This window comes from Aythya fuligula, chromosome 4 (genome assembly GCF_009819795.1).
Source record: "Aythya fuligula isolate bAytFul2 chromosome 4, bAytFul2.pri, whole genome shotgun sequence".
NCBI classification, from domain to species: domain Eukaryota; kingdom Metazoa; phylum Chordata; class Aves; order Anseriformes; family Anatidae; genus Aythya; species Aythya fuligula.
Window position 1 is genome coordinate 11,329,738 of NC_045562.1, and position 14,187 is coordinate 11,343,924.

Here is a 14,187-nt window from a genome sequence, read left to right on the forward strand (position 1 = left end):
AAATAGGCTTTTATCTAAAGTTTTCATCTCCCTTGGAATCTCGATAAGTCTTTCAGAACAGAAAATAAGCCTCTGACATGTAACCAACTAGCTAATGTAGGCAAAGAAATGATAAGGGGCTTTCTTTCAGATAACAGTGTTCAGAGAAAAAAGAAATGCAATAGGAAAACTTGGCCTGCAGTAGGCTGTATCCATTTCCCTAGGTCAAATAGACTTCATATTCCACAGCAGGATTAAACCAAGATTAGAGCAGATGGTAAAATCACTGTTTGCCCTCCCTTGGGTTTTCCAGCATTTAAGAGCAGTGTTAAATTTGAGGTCATGTTATGCATGACACGCTGCTGGTGTTTGCTGTTACAGGACACTTTGAATAACTTCCCTTCCCAAGAAGATAAGCAACTTCACAGCTCAGCAGAAGTTGAATCCTGGACACTGGCCTGGGCTCAAGCAGGAGGAGTCCTGGGCTAGGGCTGCTGGTCAAGGTGGCTGCTCTTAGTATCCCTTAAGAATGAAGAAATAGTCTACCGTCTAGCAGTGAAAATATTTAATAAACTCAATGGGGGCGGGGCAGGGGGGGGAACACACAGGACGGGACAGAGAGAGCACTACAGTATGTGTTCTTTTGTTTGACTTTACTGTAAAATTTTACTAGAACATAATTCCCAATTAATATACATCAGTAGTAGCATTTTTCTAGAATATGTAAAATTCAGTTATCTTATTTTTATCCACATGTATGTTCAAGCTGTTACTTTATGAGGCAATGTGATCCGCTATTGCATACAGGCAGTCATATGTGAAAATACGTTGTTTTTTATTGTATTGATGCTTGGAAATCACATTTTGGATTATGCAGATCAAAGTTCATTTTATCTTGCCTTAACAGTTAGCGAATATGATGCAGAAAAAAATAAAATAATAGATTTATAGAATTCAAACTTGGAAAGGACTATTATGATTATCTCATTTAACATTTTATACATAGGCCAAAGTTTGTACAGCAAAATGTATATAAAGCCCATATAATCATGCTTACTCAAACAAATGTCACCTAAGGAAAATCTCTCAGTGGTTTAAATGCTTCAAGCAGTAGAAAGAGTCCATCAAATCCATTGTAATGTTTTTGCCATGACTAATTATATTCACTGGGAAAAATGACCACCTTATTTCTGATTTGAGTATATAAATATGCAACTTCTAAGTATTCCCTGTTTTATTTCTGCTAGACAAAAAAAAAAAATACAGTTTGTTATCATACTGATTACATACAAAATTTTGAAACAATTAAATGCAGAATTCTCTAGGTATGTGGTCAATGATGTCAGGCAAAATGAAAAATATATATATATATTTTTTCCAAACAATATATACATGACTATCGCTTGATACAATGAGCTACACAGTAACCCAACATCTGAATCAACAAATCTATCCATCACTTAGGTGTGCACTCAGGTTGTAAAGTGATCATCAAAACCAGCTTTGATTTTTCTTGAGAACTGATTCTCAGCTTCCTTATGTAAGTATATTTATGAGATGTAAATGTAGAAAATAATTATATTTGTGTTTCTCACTCATAGAAGGAGGATGATTACTTTTCCCCTATCCCCAGCCTCTGGATTCTTTGTAGGTGTGTACATGCTACACACAAGCAACTTGGAGGATCAGACACAAATGCCAATGCCATTGCTTTGGTTACTTTCAGAAACTTATTGAAGTGAAAGAAATTAAGTATTTTAAAAGCAAAGATAAATTTATATGCCAGTTGTTTCATTTGATAATTACTTTATACATTTATGAGTGACTTATGTACGATACAACAAGTAACCACTAAAGGTAGTGACTGGTGGATACTTGGCTGGTATAGAGCCAGCTGCCAGTCTGAGCCAGACTTCTTGACCATAATTTAATTCTAATAAGGCATTTCCAGTAATTACTCTGTCAGTGTACTTGTTGCTGTTAATATTTTCAGCCTGAAAACTAAGTTTGTCTATTCCATCAATGACCAGATAGCCAGAGGCACGGGGACTAAATGATTCAATGGTATATTCAAAAACATACACCCCAAGATATGGAACATGGAACTTCCCACTTGCGGGGGCAAATGAAGCTCCGTAGTTGACATCCAGATTGTTAAATCTGATGGGTCCTGGAGTTGTCATCCCATATGTATGAGAGGCAAAAAAAGCCACCATAGGTGCATATCTGTATGATCCCTTTGAAAAATCTGGAAAGGAATAAAGAACAATTTCAAGTAATATCCATGGCATTTCCCTCTCATTCTTCCTGTTATATTGTAGACTTGGATTAGTGAGAAGATCAGAAAAAGCTTTTCTGAAGTCACATAATTGAGTAATTTGAGCAACTAAAACAGTATTTCTACATAAGCACACAGTTTTTCCATAATGTATAAAAAAACATTTTTCTTCAGAATTAGTGCCAGGTGTATCCACAAAAGAAGAAATTTAGAAAAAGGCAAGGTAACTGTGATGGACTATGCTAAGTTAACATGAAGAGAGGTGCTATTTTTCTTTTCTTTCTTCTTTTCCCCTCTCTACCCCCATTCCATGATATCTTTCATTGTTCATCTGTGTGTGCTGAAGCCAAGAATTTTCTCCACAAATCTTAGACAAATAGTGGAGAGGTTTAGTACTCCCGACGTTAAATGAGGGAGTAAAAGTATATGTGTTTCTCTTCCAGCTGAGCATGCACACTGTGATTCCCTGCCACTGTAAAAATGATTTTATTCACTATTCATATGCTGTCATGAATGAGAATCAGCCAAACAGCTGCTGAAAGCTGCATTAAATTCTCATTCCATGCAGCCTGGATGTAAATTATTTATTTGTTTTCTGGGCTGAATAAGCACAGTTTGCACTTTTCTTCTTTGAAATATCTTTCAAGGGACGTATGGTTTGCTACTGAAAATCAGAGGTATGCCTAAAATGACTCCTCCAGGCTATAGTCCCATATATTATGGTAGCTAGTGGTATTTATAGGGCATTTCATGCAGTGTTGAAGCTCGTATTCCCATGTGATGTGATTTCACCTCCCCCCTTGAATTCCATGATGTCATGTTCAGCTACATCTATTGCATTCCCTCCTTCAGCAGCCTTCTGCACAAGTCAGCAGGGAGCTTTCCAGCTATTATGGCTGGTCCCAACCCAATTTAATCCTATTGTCTGGTCATATTAAAGAAAGAGATCGAGAGTCACCCACAGGAATTGATGTCTTCAGCACCAAAACACAGGACATTACTTCTTCAGTTGGTACTCATTAAAGTGAAATGTGAGACCTTTGACCAGCGAATGCTCTCTAATTAGACCTTGGGGCAAATGCCCATGCTGCTAGCATATTGCACTACTAAATTTTTTACTTGCCAACACTCAGAGAATTGTCGTTCACCAGCTTCGTACTGCAGTTGACTCCTCCAAAGGGGTGGCGACAAGCACAAATAAAATTCTCTCTGTCATTGATACAGGTTCCTCCATTCTGGCATGGGGAGCTGACACAAGCTGAATACTGCCCTGTGATAGAGAGGGAGGAAAACCAACAACCTTAAGTTTCAATGGCATGTACATACCCAAACAGTCATTACAGTGACATTGCCCAAATTTTCAATATTTTGGATTTTGGATGGTCTTTTCATCAATTCATAAAGCTGGTGTCATTTCTGCTGAGGTTCTGTGTGAAGGCTAACTTCAGATCCTGTCCAGGTCGTTCAGCATCTCTGCTAATTCAGCCTGCCTCTTTCCCTGAACATAGCATATCCTGAGCTGGTCTCCAAATTATTCAGAAATACCTATAAAAGCTTAGTTCTGCTTGTCTCTGGGGGTCAGATACACGTAATAAGATGAAAGATATTATAAATCTACCTTTTTTGGAGCATCTTGCATGCCACACATGAGAAGCATTAAAAGACTGAGATATCTGAACAGCTGTGACTGCGTAGTCCAAGAGAGTCCTGTCAAGAAATAGCAACCTTTCCTTGCTCATTTCTCCCCATTCCTTCCTCCTTAAATTTAATGACCTCCCTCCTCGTAATAAAAGTTTAAAGCCAGCAAAGCCTGGTTACAGCCGAACATTAGGAAATGTTCCTTCTGCTGTTCCTGACAAGAGTCTTTCTATAACAATTTAAGGCAGGGTGGACCTACAGATGGTCCTTGGGACAGGTTCAATTTGGAAGATACTCATTCCCATAAGGAGGTGAAGGTGCTGAGAATCCGCCCTTTCTGGCACAGAGACCTGCAGTCTGTCCAGCATCAACTGGCAGTTGACTTTCTCTGCTGACTATCGCACAGCTGGCTCAGTCCTCATCCTCTCTTACTGTATTGTAGCTCTTAGACACTGCAACAAAACAAGACACCGTGAAAATCAGGCAGTCTGTGATCGTGTGATTAAAGAAGTAGGCTGGATAAGCTTATTAATGGGAATGTGCTGAGAGGTTTGGAGCTGACTGCAGGAGCCCCTCAGAAACAAACAGCAAAACTTGGAAAGGCAATGCTGACATATCCAATTTTATTTCCTTCTTTTGGTAAGACAAATGAAATTATTTTTTTTTCTGTTGCTTCAAGCAAATCTGTGTCTTGATTTGGTTTCACTAATGCAAGCACAGAAAGTTGTTCTCAAAGAGCATATTCAATTCATTGCTGGGCATAGCAAAACACAGATTTTGTACTTCTGGTGTTGAGGATAGGCTGTCCTGTCTATGACATTATTCATCCAAATGTGTCACAACCACTGGGGGTGAGCCAGATACTGGAGATGAAAGATCTTAAAAGCTATCTAAACCACTTCCAGTACTGGTTCTTTGTCCATAAATAAACTCAGTTCCAGAATATCCACCAAAATTGCTGTAAAAAAATCATATTTCAAGCAATAAAAATTATTGATGATTTTGCAGAGCATCTTCACTGAGGCTGTCCTTACCTCTCTTCCTATGTATGTGCTGGCCAAATCATGCTCAACCGATATGGAGAAATCTGTAATTCCAGTGCTTCTGAGCTCTGAGGCAGTAATTACTGAGTGCAATTATATAATGTTTTGTCATAGCCGTTTGGAGGAACAACATTCAGGCTATGTTAAAAATTAAACATCATTATGAAAAATTTGAAACACAAAGTATTCCCAAACTATACATTTTTATTTTTTTTTCCTTTGCTTTGGTCAAATAAAAGTTGGATGTTTTAGAAAATGAAACTTTTCTTTGCCAGCAACTACCAGTAGAGCTGTGGAAAGAGAACTCCATATAGTCCTGTGATAAATCTAGATTGGTAGGTAGGAACTGAAAAAGCCTTTTGTGAAAGAGTTTACTTATTGCCAAGGAAGTATTAAACTGGATCTTCACATAGGTATTCCAGTAATGCCCACAGTTAGCTAAGATTCCTATCGGACTATTTCACAGACTGCTGCATTAAGGCAACTAAATTCCACAGGAAATTTTAGTTCAGAGAGTAGAATGCTAAAGCACACTGTACTGTGGAACATGAACTTGCACTGATGAACCATACAGACCTAAAAACACAGCAGTAATTTTTTTCACAGAAAATGGTGTTCACCCTATAATGCCTAAAATAAAGGAACTCAGTAATTCATGATGGAGGTCACAGCACAGGCAACTGGACACGAGGAAATTATGCTTTTCTTCCTAGATTATAGTTTTGCTGCAAATTTAATTGAAGTTATTTTTCACTCATATTTGCCAAGTGTCCACAACGGTTTAGAAGTTGTGTGAAAGGAAAGCAGAAAAGGAAGGAAAACAGCTGATTGTGTCGACTGTATCATATTCCCAAAATACCATAGAATGCTTTGTGTAGGAACACAGCTCATTCTCTGCTAATTGTCCTCTGCTTATCATAAGCAAGTATATCCAAGAAACAGGAAAAAGATCACATGAAAGGAAATGATAATGACATTGAGACCAGTGTTTTAGCAGTCTGCAGAGGGATGATTTTGCCTGAATTTAACCTTGGAGTTAAACCAAATTCAGACATAGCTTTACTTTTGTAAATTAACTTACTTTTTGTAAATTAACCCTCATGGAGCAGCATTGCTTGGGTTTATGCTTTACTTTCTACAAGCTAGGAGAATCTGTGAAGACTAGAGTCAAATAAGGAGTTTTAGAGTAAGAGGCCAATGCCCTAGACCTCCAAGGAATAAGCAATCTATGCGTAACATCTGTGTGTTTTACAACAGCATATTTTTGTTGTCATTTCTGGAAGATGCTGCTCATCTCCCCTGCATTTTCTTTTTGTTCTTTGCTGAAGGGCATTCTGGAACACTGTGTCCGTGTGACAGATACTCTAGTTGGGGTAAAGATGCCAAAAGTTTCAGGTTAGGAAAAGATTTCTTACTATTGTACACATCCTATTTTTAATTAATCCTTCACAGTTTAGTAGTGTAGATGAGGAAGAAGAAACACTTTAGAAAATAATGAAAAACTTTAATTGCAGCTATGAATAGTGGAGAACAAATGAAATGCAGTTGTTATTTACACTTAGAACAGTAAGAGTGGAGATAGTGTATTAATGCCAAGTTTTTCTACTCTTTGGGAGGGCAAGCAGCCAGAAACTCTTTTGGGAAATAGGCTGCCAATGCTGTACAAACAACTCTTCAAACAAATAATGAAGATTTGTCAGTATCTACTGCAGCATTGTTTAGAAGTAAATGAAATATTTAGCAATCTAATAGTCTCCCTATGGAAAGAAGTGACTCCAGTGGTTCAGTTTGGAAGTGTCTGAACAAGAAATGACTTTCCAGTGTTTTCTCAATATTTGGTTATCTGTAGCTGTCTCCGTGGAAGCCTTAAGAGATTGGAAATCTGAGAGCGATAAAAGCAGTGAGCATCCTCAGTAGCCAGGATGCAAGGAGTGACATGGGGCTGCAGGTGAGGGGTTGCCCACCAGGGCAGGCAGGCACGAGCAGAAGGTGACAGCAGAGCTAGAGCATTACCTGGAGAGGTGACGAGCAGAGTGAGGCAGGTCAATCACATCAACCGGGATCAGCCACAGCCCAGCATGACTCACAAAAGACCAGATCATGAAGCCTGGCCTGAGCTGGACTGGGGCTCTCAGTCATATGGGCAGGGGGTGCAGTGTGAGGGATAGGTCAGGCTGCCTGGGCAATGCAGGCTATTGGTGCCCTCAGTGCCTTGGTAGGGAATTCGGTTGCAAGTGCTCTATGAAGTTACAAGTTATCCAAGTTACAAAAAGGCACACTCACCACACAGTGATCTTGGACAAAAAGTGAGGACGACAGGAGGCCTTTTCATCACTGCAGCTGTTCTCCCCAGCTTTAGGTGGAGGCAGTTTGTCAAACTTGACCTGAACTACTTTGACCTGAACTACTTAGACTCTGGCAACTCTGTTGAGGTGCTTCTTTGTTAAACAGAGATATCTAACACTTCAACCATGATGTTTTTCAGGTTTACTAAATTAAATACAACAAAGAAGTTTCATCCACCTGTTAGTCTGAAGTGTAATTATGCAAAATGGAGGTGTGTGCCATCAAACTGAACTAGAATAATCATCAAACTAGTGGAATTAAAACAGAGGATCAAAATATTTAATTTGTTTAAATTCACTGCAGGATATAGTGAAAGAGTGGCAATGGAGGCTTGCATTTATGTCAGGAGTCAGAAATCATGAGAAACTATAATCTGACATAAAAAAAAAAAAAAAAAAAAAAAGATTTCCACATATACAACTGCAAACACTCTGACTTAGCCCTCAGTTTCAGTGTGTAGTCCCTGCTGAAACAAACAAATGGGAGCTTGGATTAAAACTAAAAGATAGAATGCAGCCTATTGAAAGTTAGGAGTATTGACCATCGTTTCAGTACAGGGAGTTGTCTTGCTTTGCTGAGTTTTTGACAGAAGCAAGAAGATAGGAGATAAAACGTAACTATTATTGAAATCTTAAATACACTTTAACTCCTTTGGTACTTCATTCTCCGGTGTACTGAGAACACTGATTTTGGTCATTCCCGTGTGAGTATACTAAGATACGTAAGATGAGTGTACTAAGATGAGTGTATTAAGATGTACTAAGGGTGTACTAAGATCTGGAGTGAGATCAAAAGAAGATGAAGAATGAAATGACCTTTATCTTACAATGATGCGCTGTTTTAAATACATAAATATAACACAGTTGCACTCTCAGTTATTCTTGTTGATGGGAGGGCAGAATAATCTGAATAAGGCATAGCCACAACTAACATAAGACATGCCCCAAGAGTGCATTCAACTTTGAAAACTGTGACAGCCTCTAGGTTCTCTAGAGAACAAAACCAACACTAAATGGCATTGGGAAAATTGGAATTTAGCTAAGCTGTCCTTGCTCTGCATCATGCATTTTTGCAGTAGAACAGTGTACTGGAGGGTAGGACCAGACATAATCCATAACAAAGGCTAATGAAGAGTTTACTACTTTTTTCTTTTCTTTAAAGGATGTCTTTGCCCCTATGTTAGATACTTGAGGGTATCTTAAGATCCTAATTGCTTTTTTATCCACTCCACATAGCTATTAAGTTATTATCAGGTGAGAGAGATATTCAGTACTTCTCACACATATTCTACCCTCTAGCTGACAAAAAGCTTTCCTTTTGTTCAGTCTACAACTTGAGACGTCTTCAAACTTGCATGTACCTGCATACATAGTGGAAACTCACAGTGTTTCTCCTTGATGTCAAATGATTGTTGTGGAAAGTGTTACCTCAGGGCCAAATCCTGAACACACTAAAGCCAATGAAAAATTTCAGTCTGTTAGAGTAGAATAGAATATTGAACATTTTAGAATCAATGAGAATTGACATTCACCTTTTTACTGTTTATAGAATATGATTTTAATCTTTGTGGATTAAAATAATGATCTAAGAGCTAATGCACTTTATAATTAGCCGACTGTACCTTAGGATTTCTTCTAGAAACTTTAGTAAGGTCAGCACATATTTCTGGATGGTCTCCTGGAACTTAGAGAGAAAAAGCTTTCCTGGAGAAGTAAAATCTACTGATGTAGAAGATGGATATTTGTTAATTAAGACAATGGTCTTACTTCTTTAACTTATGGAAATGTAATGTATGACTTTGCTAGGCAACAAACTTCATTGAGTGCAAAAGTTCATTACTGCTGGAAAACTGCATAAACACTGCTATGTAAAGACCTTGCTTAAAAATATGACTTTGTTATGTCTGCAATGATCTGCACTTTTTCTAAGTGCGAGCACATAGTTAATGTTATCAAGTAAGCTATTTAATAAATTTGGCATGAGATAAATAATAAATAGGAAAGACATTAATTCACTAATGCAGGTGGCAACTTTGCCTGCTCCAGGCAGGTGGCACTGGTGACAGTTTCCAAAACAGTAGAAGACTCAGGAGGGATCAAGGACATCAGATCTCATTTTCACCTAGTTTTAATTGTGATCAAGGGTTTTGAATTTCCATCCCGTGCAGTGGTGAGAACAGGCAGAAAACAGAAATGACCAAGAAAGAATTGCTGTTTCAATATGTTAAAATAACCAAATTACTTTCTTGGTAGCAAGTGCATTTTTAAGTGTGACTGCTTGTTGGAATAGCTGTATGTTCCCTCTAATTGAAGTGTGTTAAGTCTTTCAGTGGGGATGGAGTTCATCATAAGTCAGATACTTGTGGGATTAGAGCTTTAATGAGCATCCTTTCCATTGATTACTGAAAAGTGCCGTATATAGGACAGGAGGAAAAAAGGAGGGATGGAGGGCAAGACCGCCCCATAACAAGAGCCATAGCCCTTTCTACCACCACATCTGCCTACAATAGGGATGAAATATGCTTTCAGAAATGTTCATACATTTAAGAATGCTGTATAGAAAAGATTTGTCTTGACATTCAAAACTATCTGGACATTCACGTGTCATTTAGGAGTCTGTCTCACTTGTTTTAATGTGAATTAGTCTCCTCTAGGATTTTTTTTTTTCCAGAAACTATATTTCCATAAAACATCAGCTTGTGCTATTGATTTTCACTCAAATATGATGCCAAAAGGCATAACTTTTGTATTTCTATGAATTCATCCATATAAATGAATTTCATGTGATGATGTTTGAATTTAAGTAAGGAAGCCAATCACACTCAGAATGGCAGCTTCTACTCAGTTGAGCCATTCTCTAGATGAATTCAAGAGTCAAATACACTTTATTAGCTGGACTACTGATTCTGCAAGAACACTGTTATTATTTTAACTTATCTTAATGAATTCAAGTAAGAGCTGTCAAAAGCTTCTTTGCAATCATTTGGTGTATTCACTTGCTTAGGTATTTAATACCTTTCATCCCCATTGATGCTGCAAAGGACTGATGAAACTCCAGATATCTCTCCCAAGTTTCACATTTCTACTGAAATTGCTAATTGAGAGGCAGGCACAAAATTATTGTAGTTTAGATTTTCTCTAAATTGATGGTTAGGTTTGAAAGGTCAGGTCCTCAGCTGAGTGTGTGCGTACACATATATCTTAAACTGATTAGATGTGAATTTATTAAGGAAAATTACATGGAGCTTCTGGGATGTCTTTATTGCAAAGTCTCCTCATAAGAAAAATAAACCTTCTTAGAAGAGTAACCTCAAGTTCCTCCAAAACACTATGGCATTCTCTGAGTTTTTATTCTCCTTCTCCTTAAGTTATTATGTCACCTGTTAAGACTACTCTCTTACTCACTTCATCTCACTGATTACATAATACCCTTTATTACAAAAGAGCCTAATTTTTCTTAACACTAAAACACATTACCTGAATCTATAGTATTATCTGTGTTTCTCTGACTTCGGCTTGCCAGGCTCATGGTGATGTTTGTTGTCCCTTTCTTCACTGGAGCTGGTTTCTTTATAGTTGGTTTCACTTGCTTCTGAAGTTTGGTGATGTTGTTCATTGCGCTTGCCACCAATATGTCAACATGCTCAGTTAAATTCATCAGGATAGTCCCTGCTTTTATTTCAAGCACAGATTCAATGAGCTCTTTGAGACCTCTTTGCAGTAGGGGAATATCTGGCTGAGCAAGTTTAATTAGCACAGGTATACTTGCATTCACTTTTTGGATGGTGCTGTTGGCATCCTGACACAGCCCCCAGGCTTCATGAGCAGTCCTGTTCAGAAGTGGAATGTTGTTTGAGAAGCGGATTGACTTGGCTTCCAGAGCCTTAATCCTGGAATTCAGTGCCTGGAGCTGAAGTGAGATCATTTGTTCTTTCTCCGTTGAGGCAGCCTTGTTTTTCTTCAGTGAGACACAGTTATTTGCCAAAAACTTAGAAATTTTTGACTCCACACCCAGGAGGCGAACCTCATGGTCCCTAGATTCCTCCACAGAGTCAAATATTTTTTCTTCCAGTCGGGTGATTTCTTTTTGTTGACTGTCCACTTTTGATGATGTTTCATTTAAAATATAGTAAATTCTTCTGAAATTGTGGAGCATAATTTTGTCTGACTCCACATAAGGAAGATCAGAAATGGATGTAACTACTTGTGAAGTGAATTCCTGTTTCTTGCCAGTAAGCAGTGTCCAGAGGGTTTCATTCAACTGTTGAAACTGGGAAATTAGAGCCAGCAGGCTGTCCAGCTTCTCCGCTCTGCCACAGCAGACCTCAGTCTCATTTTTCAGGGCATGTAGCGTATGTTTCAGTACATAGTTATCTTGAATAGAATCAATAGCACTGTTTATTACTGTCATGGTCTTGTTTAATCCATCCTCTATTTCCATAGAGCATTCATTAATACGACTGTCAAAGAGTTCCTGATAAGCCTGAGATTCATTTTTAAGTCCTTCCTGAGTTTTAGAAAGTCCCTTGATTGTAGAACTCATTCTGTTAATGGCAGTTGTGAGGTTTTCAAGCTTTTCATTAATTGCTTCAGCTTGAATTTGATGTTCATAGTCTGAAGTCAGACTAAAAGGTGCCCCTTGTTCAATCAAGGGTTGCAGGATCTCCATGTCATAGCACAAATCATTAATTTGCTCATTCATTTTATTAATCTTACTGTCCAATGGAAGGACCATGTCAGAGAGACTTCTGTTTAGGATAAGCACATTCTCTTGGGTTGCTGCCAGCTGCATTTGGAAATCCTTTCTGCTCTCTGACAACATGTCATCACAGACTCCCAGAACAGAATCTCTCTGAATTTCCAGTTCAACACTGAGATTGCTGATTTTGCTGTCCTGGATTCTTAAGTCATCGTAAATCTGCAGCACCATCAGGCCCTGTTTCTTTACTTTCTCATTCAGTGTGAACATGTACTCTGTAATGTTGTACTCTGTGACTTGATCTGTTGAAGGGATGTTTTGATTTGAAGACTGTTCAGCTGATAAAAGTTGTTCATGAGCATCTTTCATTTCAGTAAGGGTCCTATTTAAAGATTCAAAATAAATGACACATCTTGATTGTTGATGTTCCAAGTTCTCTTCCAAGGATTTCTGCTTTTTCTGTAAAGCTTTCACAGGCTTGTCACAAGTTAGGGTCATTTCCTCTTTCATCTGCACCATATGACTTTTTAGCTCCAGAATGTCAAGCTTTGTTGGCCCACTCTCTTTCTCTTGAGCAAATTTTTGTTGAGTTTCATTCAGATGTTTGACTGACTCTTTTGTATTTTCAAGATCTTCTGATAAACTAGACACAGTCTTGAAAATTTGAGCAATGCTCTCTTGCATTTCTCTTCGAAATCCTTCTAACTGTTCTCTGACAATGTCTTTGACTAACATATTAATACTCTTGGATTTGAGACCTTTGGGAGAAAGGATAAATATGGAAACAATCAAATCAATAGTCAGCAATATTTTTTTTTTCCACAATGTGAGCACAGCGCTATAAGGAAGTGAAATGCCCACTTTGGTTACCCACCCACAGAGGAAAATGTGCAGCTGAGGAACACAGAAGATGACTACTTGTATGAAGTCTCATCCCTGCTTCTAATGAAATCAGAGGGAATTTTGCTATTATTTTGAAAATGCAAACTCATCTGCTGTATATATAGTTTCAGTTTTGATTGCCTAGATAAGCTGTCTCTGAGCACTGAAATTGGGAGAGTTGTATGCTTTTGTGGCTTGCTCGGAAGAAAACAAGGTGTCCTTTTTCCATTTGGAATGTAAGAAAAAAATGGCTTTAACAACGTTATGGTCAAGAAGAAGTAATAGCAGAGATTATTATTACCTTCCTATTCTATCATGTATGATAAGTGATCATATGACACACTATAGTGAGAAAGAAGAAAATAAAAGTAATAGCCTTATTACATATCTAAAATTAAGGTATGATAAAAATGTTGCAAAAGACAGACTTTTAAGTTACACATTTTAAGTTAGTCTTGAATACTAACTTCTTTAATAGCTCCTAGGAATACTGATCCTGAAAAGCAATGGTTAAAGGTAATTATGTGGGAATTCTGCTCCTGTGTAGAATATCAAAATATGACTCCTGTATAGCCTTAAGTGGGTAAAAGCAGTCATAAAATACTGTCCATCAAGACTGCTGCATAAAAATATTGAATTAATTAGAGCAATAATTCTGCTCCATTATGAGATTAGAAGGACTTTTTCTTTCTTTTTTTTTTTTTTTTTTCTTTTTTCTTTTTTTCTCCAAAGGTAGCCCCTGTGTCCAGTTAAAGCACTGAAACATGTAGCCAGCTTGCCGTATAATGATTATACTCTTCAAGCTCTATAATACTTTGATGACTATCAGTTTTCAGATTAAAAATTATTGGTAAAGATAGAAACTCTTCCTTTGCCTTTCTCTGTTTTCCTCTAAACTACTTCTATAGCCTGGAATGCTATATCCAGTCTGAGGGTTGGAGCCTTCATCTCTAAAACAGCAAGGCAAACTCTGAAACCTTATTTGAAAATACATTCTCAGCAAGAGCAATATAAGTGGCAGGAAATCAGACCCATAAAACATAAGGACAATAAATGCCAATACAGCTCTGGGCCCCAAGGGTGCAAAAGAAAGTCCCAATAAAAATGGTTTTGTTCTGAAAGCTAGAAACATAGTACTTTTTCTATTCAGGAAATCCATTTGAATTATGTGTGTCCTTCCAGCTGTAAACAGGCTAATGTAACTGATAATGGCTGCTTTCTATGAACTATAAATGAGTTTCAGTCTTCATTATGTCTGATAAAATGGACAGTAAACATCTCTGATGCTTAGGGGAGAAATCTGTCACTTGTTCAAGTGTTTTT

The 14,187-nt window shown here is 37.8% G+C and overlaps 1 protein-coding gene across 1 annotated transcript in view; it reads right to left on the reverse strand.

Annotated features, from left to right (window-relative positions):
* Positions 1 to 1,453: 1,453 nt before the first annotated feature.
* MMRN1 (multimerin 1) overlaps positions 1,454 to 14,187 on the reverse strand; it is a 41,371-nt gene continuing 28,637 nt past the window's right edge. The window contains exons 6-8 of the mRNA XM_032186827.1: positions 10,761 to 12,740; positions 3,381 to 3,527; positions 1,454 to 2,227 (exon numbers count right to left, since the gene is read on the reverse strand). Coding sequence (XP_032042718.1) covers positions 1,806 to 2,227; positions 3,381 to 3,527; positions 10,761 to 12,740 — 2,549 coding nt within the window. The 3' untranslated portion in view covers positions 1,454 to 1,805. The remainder of the gene's footprint in view (positions 2,228 to 3,380; positions 3,528 to 10,760; positions 12,741 to 14,187) is intronic.